Source organism: Dicentrarchus labrax, unplaced genomic scaffold, assembly GCF_905237075.1.
Source record: "Dicentrarchus labrax unplaced genomic scaffold, dlabrax2021, whole genome shotgun sequence".
Taxonomy (NCBI): Eukaryota; Metazoa; Chordata; class Actinopteri; family Moronidae; genus Dicentrarchus; species Dicentrarchus labrax.
In genome coordinates this window covers 572,183-581,311 of record NW_026136730.1, presented here as the reverse complement: position 1 = coordinate 581,311, position 9,129 = coordinate 572,183, and the positions used below count along the sequence as shown (strand labels likewise).

At 38.8% G+C, this 9,129-nt stretch overlaps 1 protein-coding gene across 1 annotated transcript; it reads right to left on the bottom strand.

Annotated features, from left to right (window-relative positions):
* Nucleotides 1-3,167: 3,167 nt before the first annotated feature.
* On the bottom strand, nucleotides 3,168-7,965 carry zgc:194621 (uncharacterized protein LOC795037 homolog). Its single transcript, XM_051393450.1, has 5 exons — nucleotides 7,202-7,965; nucleotides 4,883-4,941; nucleotides 4,707-4,790; nucleotides 4,458-4,534; nucleotides 3,168-3,719 (listed from the first exon to the last, which is right to left on the bottom strand). The coding sequence occupies exons 1-5, from the start codon at nucleotides 7,624-7,626 to the stop codon at nucleotides 3,678-3,680; spliced, it is 687 nt and encodes a 228-aa protein (XP_051249410.1). The 5' UTR covers nucleotides 7,627-7,965; the 3' UTR covers nucleotides 3,168-3,677.
* Nucleotides 7,966-9,129: the final 1,164 nt, after the last annotated feature.

The window sequence follows — 9,129 nt, the reverse complement described above, 5'->3', positions numbered from 1 at the left end:
TATACCACAAAAATAAAGATACAGTCATAAATAAAGCAGCAGTGACAGTTTCTCTCTTGTGAGATACACATATCTGCAAAGTGGGAGATTCAAAGATATATATTATGAAAATGAACCTTGGATTACAGGATGTATCTGTTTCTAATCCACATAAAAAAGAGAGATTATTATATAATAATTAATAATTAATTCCAGAAAACATTTTTCCCTCTGCTGCACATTTACAGAATAAAGTTTCTGACATTAATAGTTTCCAGCTTTGTTGCTTTATGAAGAGAAGAATTTACTTTTGTGTCTTTTTACAATCTTTATAATAATTGATAAAACAGTCGAGGTTTTTATTCCTCATCAACCAGCGTCTATTTTATCGGTGTTGATCTTAAATGTTTTTATTAATCCAAAATGAGGATATTATAATCTATTAACTATTCATAAATACAAGGCACTTCCATAAACTCATTTATTATCGTCATGTTTATGTTGCGTTCTCCCTGAAGATTCATCTTTGCTCTTTTTAAGTCACAAAAATATGAATTTCTTCTAATTCAAGTCCTGATATGTGATTTATTTTACGGTCGGGGGGAAACTGAAGATCTCTGATTAACCTACAGCCATTTGAAAAAGTAAATAATCTGAATAATAGTATGCTGACTTATAAAATAATAACACACTCACCTCTCAAGTACTCGACATTAAAACGTCGGAGTTGACCAGGATTCCCTGAATGCAGCATCAGCGTCACAGAATGGCGTCTCTATTGGACTACAAACATGGCCACACAAAACAACTACAGCTGCTTCAACTACAGATATTGCAATATATCTCACGCATGCGCATTTGGCCGGTTCAGTCACCTAATATGACATTTTAATTATGCATGCCCGAGACAGACGCACGATGCTCACATTTATCTCCCTGTCCTTTAATCTGTGTGTGTGTGTGTGTGTGTGTGTGTGTGTGTGTGTGTGTGTGTCAGTGTGTGTGTGTGTGTGTGTGTGTGTGTGTGTGTGTGTGTGTGTGTGTAACATTAGAATAATCTTAATAAAACAAAGATATTCTCCTGTAACAGTCCACCGGTTCACGGTGTTTGGCTGTGACCTTGTCTGAGGTATTTAAAGTTCAACGCTCTGACTTTAGTATTTATCTTTATTTATTCCTGGAGGGAACCAAATGTTCTCCAAACACAATATGTTGTGTGGTCATCCTCACTATCACACCCTGTGCACCTTCACTGCCTCTGAAACAGGCAGAATACGACCCCTGTTGGTGGATGAGAGAATGACTGGCTGCAATTAATTCCCTGGATATTTACCCTGACCTTTACTTTCCCCATTACATTACATTTCAGTCATTTAAAATTTCAAAAGTAGTTACAACCTTACATACATTCAGCAGCTGGAAATATTACATTACTTTGATTTTAACAAACAAAACTTAGAGAAATACACAGTAATACTAAAAGATTATGATTAAAATGAGTAATAAATTACATTTTTTTGAGTAACTAGCCCATCACTGGTAATGGAAAGCAAACTAATTACTTTTATCTTCTTCTCAAAACACCGTAATCCTATAAAAAGATGACAATTCAAAATGATTTCATCCCTCGAGGGGCAAGTTAAAGGCAAACAGAAATACAAACAATTCAGTCTCAAACATAAAAAAGTAAAATACAATGTTAGAAGGCGTACATAAGGATGAATCTATCGGTCTATACACAAAGTAAACTGACTGAATTTTACATTTCTTGTTGCCGTTCACAAGTCTAATAAAACCAAACTTTCTTCCTTCCATATGTTTTACATACAGTCCGTCTAAAACATATTCCTGATGTCAGCAGCTTAAAGTCGTCACAGAGGACAGGTGAGATAATCTTATGTGGAGAACTTGTTCAGTCTAAAGTTGTATTGTCTTACCAATAACTTCAGAGCAGACGCTTTACTCTGCACCCCAAAAGAGTTTAGTTTACGTAGACAGTAGAGACACTAGTCTTTTTCACAATGATATCTGTATTATAAGTATTTGTACCATGAATGTCTGTTGGACCACAGATATCTATAAGAGTATACCAACAGTTTTTTCTAGCCCCTTTCCCCCTTTATCTATATGAAGGAGCTCAATGTATAACCACTTTATGACTAACTCCAAACCAGAAAAACGTTTATTAGTATTTGTCTCATTGTCAATAAATATCATAGAAACCCCAAAACCAACACTGAATGTATGAACACACAGTTTATTTATTATATTTTCACATTCGCCGTCCTGCTGCCCCAAATACTCACAAGAGCACCAAACGTGGATCAATCCGCCTGCTGAAAATAGTCCCCAACAAATCCATTACTTCCTCCTGTTTACGTGCGATAAAAACAATAATTTCCAGCTGTTTTTGGTGAATCATTGACTGACGTTGCGCAGTGCTTTATACAAAGAAAGAACAGAAAGAGAGAAGAGAGAAGTTTTAAAGATGCTTTTTAATGTTTTGCACTGATTCGGTTTCTCTGAACTCCTCCAGAGTCCAAACAAACTTTTTCCAGCCTTGATGTTGGAGCGGCGCTGAAGATCTGCCCACAACAACTCCTTTAAATACACAGCTGCCTGGCCCGGTAGTGTATGCCAGAGATAAAGTCTTTGAACATGACATAGAGCCTGTGGAGAGAAACTGGTGCAATGTGTTTGTTTAAAGCCTCACAGCTGAAATCATTAAACTCATGTAGAGGTCAGATGACTCTAGTTCTGTGTCAGTACAGGTAAAGCACACCTGTACAAGAGAGAGTCATTTACAGTGACAGCCCTTTTACGTCAGTTTACGTCTGCCAATCATCTCCGTAACACATACCTTATGTAAGAATGGCGTGATGTGTTTACAGACCACGCCCTGAATAAGGTACAAGAGTGAAAGCTGTCTGAGCAAAGCAAAAGATCAACATCTAGACCACTAAACTAACATGTGTTTTAATGATTAATTTTTATACAAGTCTCCGTAGACGTTTAATGGAAAATTACACAATATTCAAAGCCTGTGTGTGTGTGTGTGTGTGTGTGTGTGTGTGTGTGTGTGTGTGTGTGTGTAAAAAAAAAGGAAGGAGGAAATAAAAGTCAGGAAAATAGCATCCACAAACTCTTTTAATTTCAACCTTGTTCCACTCCATGTCCCCCCCCCCAGTCATCCACATCCCCTCCTGCAGTGGCCCACCAGTGGGACCCGCCCCACAGTTTGAGAACCACTGCGTTTAAGTATTTGTTAAAGGTTTATAAATCCATTCGTAATGTTTCTAGATCCAAATTTTGTGTTACCAGTTTGTGAAAAATCCACATCTAAATATCTAAATACTCCTAGTGGAGAGTGAGAACATGTTTTTGTTTGTGTAATTTGGTGAACTAACCCTTTAAATTGTAAGATTTGTGCATGACATACGCATTATATACAAAATACATAACATACTAAACAACTATAATGCTGTATGAAATCTTCATAACGGGTCAGAATACACACAATCAGTGTCACGCTTTATATACAAATAATGTAACGTGTACATATTTTTTCTAACCAGGTTCTATTTACATTGTGTATTTAAATAAGTGTGATTTGAATCCAGTTGGAAACAGTGTGAGTGTCCAACGACCAGAGTAAAGTAGAGTGGAGCTGCCGGCAGAGACGGGAGGAGAGGGGACGCTCAGCTATTCAGGACAGTTTGCTCCATCACCTGCGTCTTCATCTGAAACAACAACGCAAACACACACGGTCAATTATTAATCTGGTACATAGTAAATATATATATATATTTACATAAAGACTAGTAAAGATTTTTTATTTGACTCTAAAGAAGAGACTGCACTTTTACTTTGATGCGTACACTGATGCATTTCCCATAAGCACTTTCATTATTTACTACAAAATAAAATGGGAATAAATAAAGGCAAAAAGTCTCAAAGTTATCTGTTTCTCTATATTTATCTTTAATGCTGTGCCACAGATGAAACGAGGAGGAAACACTACCGCTCTTGTCCACAGGGGGTCGCCAGACTCAACACAGAATGAAAGTTCCCTGTTGCTGCTTTAAGTAAAACATCTGAGTTCTTCTGACGACTTCTTATTATGATTTAAGTTTCTGTCAGTTGTTTTATGAAATGGCTCTGGAGTTCATATAATCACAAAACTGTTTTTGTAAACGGCATAAACAATAAGTCACTTACTTAAGTGTATCTTACATTTTAAATCATTACAGAACTTAAGTTAATAGATTTTGTGTATATTTGAACTCGTTGTTAAAACTGCACTGCATTCTGGACCTGGTTTACATTCTTTTGTGCCAAAACAACTGTAATAAAACCCTCAATATCTCTGAGTTATTGTGGTTATAATAAAAGTTGCAGTTGTTGATGTAACACTTGTAAAATGTCTTTTTAACCAGCTCAACGTTTGAAATGTTAAAACTGAAAGTAAGTTGTCCGACCGGTTTCTGTTTTCTTTTTGCTTGCATCATTTCCTGCTGCTGCTTCGACCGTACTTCCTCCAGACTCATACAGCCACCTGTGAACACACACACACACACACACACACACACACACACACACACACACACACACACACACACACAGTCAGATTACAGTTAACATACCAATCATAATAAAGTCTTTCTTTGTGTGTGTGTGTGTGTGTGTGTGTGTGTGTGTGTGTGTGTGTGTGTGTGTGTGTGTCTCACCAACACTGCTGGGGTCAATGGACACGTAAGCCATCGCTCTGCTCAGCCGAAGCTCCTCTAAAGCGGCGAGCTCCGCCTCCGCCTCTGCTCAACCAATCACACGACAATAACAATTAAACCCGATGTTGAAAAACAATCGTATGAGTCCTACTCCATCCATCAGCACGACGACTCACTTTTCTGGATCTCTCTTCTCTTCTTGGGGTTCGGGGGGATGACGGTGAAAGCTTTGTGGCTGCAACAGAAAATCACACGCTGGTTAAATCTCTGTGTTCATTTCATTTTGAAAAGGGCGGGGCCTACGAGTACGATTTGTGACGTCACAAATAGTCAATCCTGGTCCAGTTTGGGATTTAAACAAGTGAGATGTAGAAACTTGGGGGGGGGCTGGGGTCCCTGAAATCTGACCACCCCTTCCCCTCTTCCCCTCCGTCTCCCAGAGGCTGGAACCGGCTCCGTTTTAAATATAACAGCGTCATAAGAAACTAGACGACCTAACATGGTCATACTAGCATGTCAGGAAGTTGCTAAATAACATTAAAGGCTAAATTGTGTCAATGAAAAACCTGCCATAGCCTTTTTTAAAGGGACCTCTGACCTCTAACCTCAAGATATCTGAAATAAAATGGGTTCTTTGGCGCAGACATGCCCACTTTATGCTAATCCCGTGCAGTTTTAAGCAAAAAAAACTTATTTTTTATGTGATATCTATGTGTTAATTGAATATTTCTGCAAACTGGGGTCCATAAACTGTATTGGAATTGCATAAATTGGGAATGACTGGAAACCTGAGACACATACTTCATGTAGGTGACCACAGGACACGTGGCTCCCGGCTGACAAACAGTCAAACAAAGCTGTTGTTTCTGGATGTTCACCTGCAGGTCAGTCATAACAGTGGGTGGTAAAGCGTGTGGGATTAATCCAGAGCAACAGATGGCCGCAGGCAGCAGCCGGGGGACGGATACTTCGGGACAGGATACCTGCCTTTTACTGCGACGTCCTCCAGACTCTGAGCTGCATCCTAAAAAGGTCTCTTTTCACTCTGAACCAACAAAGGACAAAATAATCCTTAATATATTGTGTTGACAGCAGAATTTGAAGGTTTTTCTGAACATTGTTTATGTGTTAGTCACCAGATCTTTAGAATTTGTGATACACACACACACGGTGGATTCTCATGATGTAGATTCATAAAGAACAATGATCATCTGCTTTCTCTTGGTCCTGTTTTGCCATTGTGGACACCTTATAGGAGACATTTTATAATATATTCTTATTGAACAAAATGAGTAATCCATAGTTATATCAAACGTTTGGTACCAGAACAACTTCAGTTTCATCAATATGTGCTTTGATCCAGAGTAAATCTGATGTTTGATTCTGATTCTTTTGCGTTTTTAGAAAGAAAATCAACTTTTTCTACCTATTAAGTCTTAATACGAATGTGAAATCAATAATTCTTCACACGTCTTCCACAGCAGATTCAACCTCTAACAGAAAGAAAACTTTTCTTTAACATATTGAACAAAATAACACATTTCTTTTGTTTGTCATTAAAGAGATACTCAATGTTATTAAAGGGTTCAGTCCTCAGTTTTAATTGATTTGAAGACTTTCAGGTGAATTGACATGCTGACATTCACGAGGCCCTTTAAGAACCTGTTAATCCATTTTAAAGATAATCGCATTGATAATAACTAAAAGCTAAATATTTGTCCAACCTTTCGTTTGTATCTCCAGACATAAAAAAGTCTGATGTCTCTTTCCCCTTTTACCTTTTCAGACTTAATGTAAACGTTCATGTGGCTTCAAATGCTCAAAACAAACGTACAACACAGCAAAATAAAGACACTCTGTAGTGATTATTCGACCTATCTAACAACTTGTAGTCCCTAGAGTCAACTATTAAAATAACAGGCAACTATTTTCATAGCAGATTAATTGATTAATTGTTTTGGGTCATTTTTAAAGAAGAAATTCTCTAATTTCAGCTTCTCAAATGTGAATATTTTCTGGTTTCTTTAGTCCTCTATCACATTAAAATGGATATCTTCAGATTGTGGACAAAACAAGACATTTGAGGATGTAACTTTGGACCTTTTCGAAATTTTCTGACATTTAATGGACCAAACAACTAACCTATTAATAATTTTGAGTCATTTTTTAAAGGAGAAATATCCAAATTCTTTGATTTCAGCTTCTGTGATGTGAATATTTTCTGGGTTTAAACTAAATATCTTTGGGTTGTGGACAAAAAGACATTTGAGGATGTCACTTTGGGCTTTAGGAACAAGGGTTCAACGTTTCCAGAAGCCAGAACCGACATGAATCCACATTTTAAACATGGATGTGTTCAGTGTTTCACCAGCATCACTAAACGCTAACAGAGCAGCTTGTAGAGCGCATTGGACACAACAAACCTCTCATGTTACAACCCAGTAGAAACCACAACCATCAGGAGCTGTGGGTGAGACAGGTATCCTCAGTCTCACCTCTGACTCGCGTGTTTTGCCTCAGCTCTGCCTCCCCGCTGCTCCCTCGGGCCCGGACAGGCGCTCACCATCTCCCGGCACTCTGGGTGGGCAGCAGCGGGATGTTTCACAGAGTTGGTCCCCTTCCGATGGTCCGGGTTCGTTCTGGGCCAGTGTGAGGTCACTGTGGGGGCGGTGGAGCGGGACCTGGTCCTCCTCTCGCAGTTGGTTTTGAAGGCTGTGCGCTGCGCCCCGGTGCTCCTCTCGCTCCGGTCCCCCCGCTGCGGACACCGCGGGCAGCTCGACGCGCGGCTTTTACGCACGGCGGGCAGCCGGAGGTCGCTCTCCGCTCCGGGAACCGCTCTCACCTTCACCGGTTTGGGTCTCTCCAGGGTCTTTGTCGGAGCCTCCACTGGTTTTTGCTTGATCACTTTTGTGGCTGGCATTTTTATTTTCAAGGTAATGTTTCTACTTCCGGCCTGAGGTCGTGGAAGAGACGCGTCATCTTCTTACAAACTAAATGAAAAGGCAAAAAGATCAAATCTCAACTTTTCCTTTCAGTGGCCCGGTTACTATGGAGCGTGCACCCTAGCAACTGAAGTGTCAAGTGCCACAGGTGAGGGTGGGACTTCTGGTGCGAAATTTCAAAATAAAAGCAGAAGGTTCAAAACGAAAAAACATCAACAAACAAAAACAAAAATAGTTGAGAGGCGATTAAGAAAATGAATCTGCAACAATCTTAACAAGCAAATAATATTTTTTAAAGCAAACATGCAAAAAAAAATCACTTCTTTCAGCTTCTCAAGTTTTAATATTTTCTGGGTTTTTTTCCTCTTCTTCTATAATAAACTGAATACTTTTGAGTTTTTTTGACAAGCTGTTCTGTAATTGTTATTGTTCACAGTAACTGAGACAATAACTGTTAGATTAATTGAGTAATTATCTACTCAGCCCATTGACATGTTTATTGCCAAGTAAGTTTACACATAAGAGCAATTTGTCTTGGTGCAAAGGAATCACAATCAAAATGTTTAAATATAAATAAAGATAAAGAAAGATTTTTTTATTCTAACACAGTGCTACTGTCCCTCACTCTTCCCCAAAACATAAAAACTATACTGCAGACCTACAGGAAACCTCACCTGTCCTCCGTGGAGGGTTTCACTTCACTCTGAAACAGGATCGTGTTGTTGCTGTTGATCGAACTTTAACCTGAAAACTTTTTGTAAGTCTACATTTTATTGTGAAGGCAGAGCCGGCTGGTTTCCGGGGTGCTGCTGTCTGACTGTGTGCTGTTGATGAGCTGCAGATTAAAGTAAGTGACGCACAGGACTTTTTGTTGTCGGTAGGTGTCCGTCTGCTCATCCGATTACTGACACGCGACTCTACACAGGTCACATGACCACATACCGTGAGAATATACAGAGTAATGGGCTTATTTACCTTTTGTTTATAAGTAATACACAAAAATAAACTTTTATTTTATGACAACAGCTTGATATTGAATAATAGTGAGAAGAATATAATACACTTTATAACTTCTTTAAGTTACAAAGTGCTTAAAAACATTTAAAAAGTGCATTCAAAAAGAGAAAATGAGGAATAATTAAAGTTATAAAGAGAGATTAAAGCTTTTACAGTTTCTCATTGGCTGATGGCTCAGTTTTTGGTTCCAATCTCTGAACAGTTTGTGTTTTGTTCACCACAGATTATGTTTTCTCGTTGTGTTTTGGCACACGTGTGCAGGAGAGTCATCTGCAGTTTGCACAATAACCACTTGCACATGGCTCGCTGATCAAACCTCATCAGACGACAAACTGTCTCCACGACTTCTAAACATTCTTTCATCGTTTGAGGCCAATCACTGATGAGACACACACATATTCCATAAACGTAAACCATCCAATGTGCTGTGAGGAGGTTCAGTTTGTACACACTTTCATATGACT

Excerpts from the sequence above, each read along its gene's own strand:
- zgc:194621 (XM_051393450.1), bottom strand. The coding sequence starts at position 7,626 with ATGCCAGCCACAAAAGTGATCAAGCAAAAACCAGTGGAGGCTCCGACA. Across the intron at positions 4,791-4,882 it reads GAGAAGAGAGATCCAGAAAA|AGGCGGAGGCGGAGCTCGCC; the intron begins GTGAGTCGTCGT and ends TTGGTTGAGCAG. Across the intron at positions 3,720-4,457 it reads CAAAAAGAAAACAGAAACCG|ATGAAGACGCAGGTGATGGA; the intron begins GTCGGACAACTT and ends TTGTTGTTTCAG.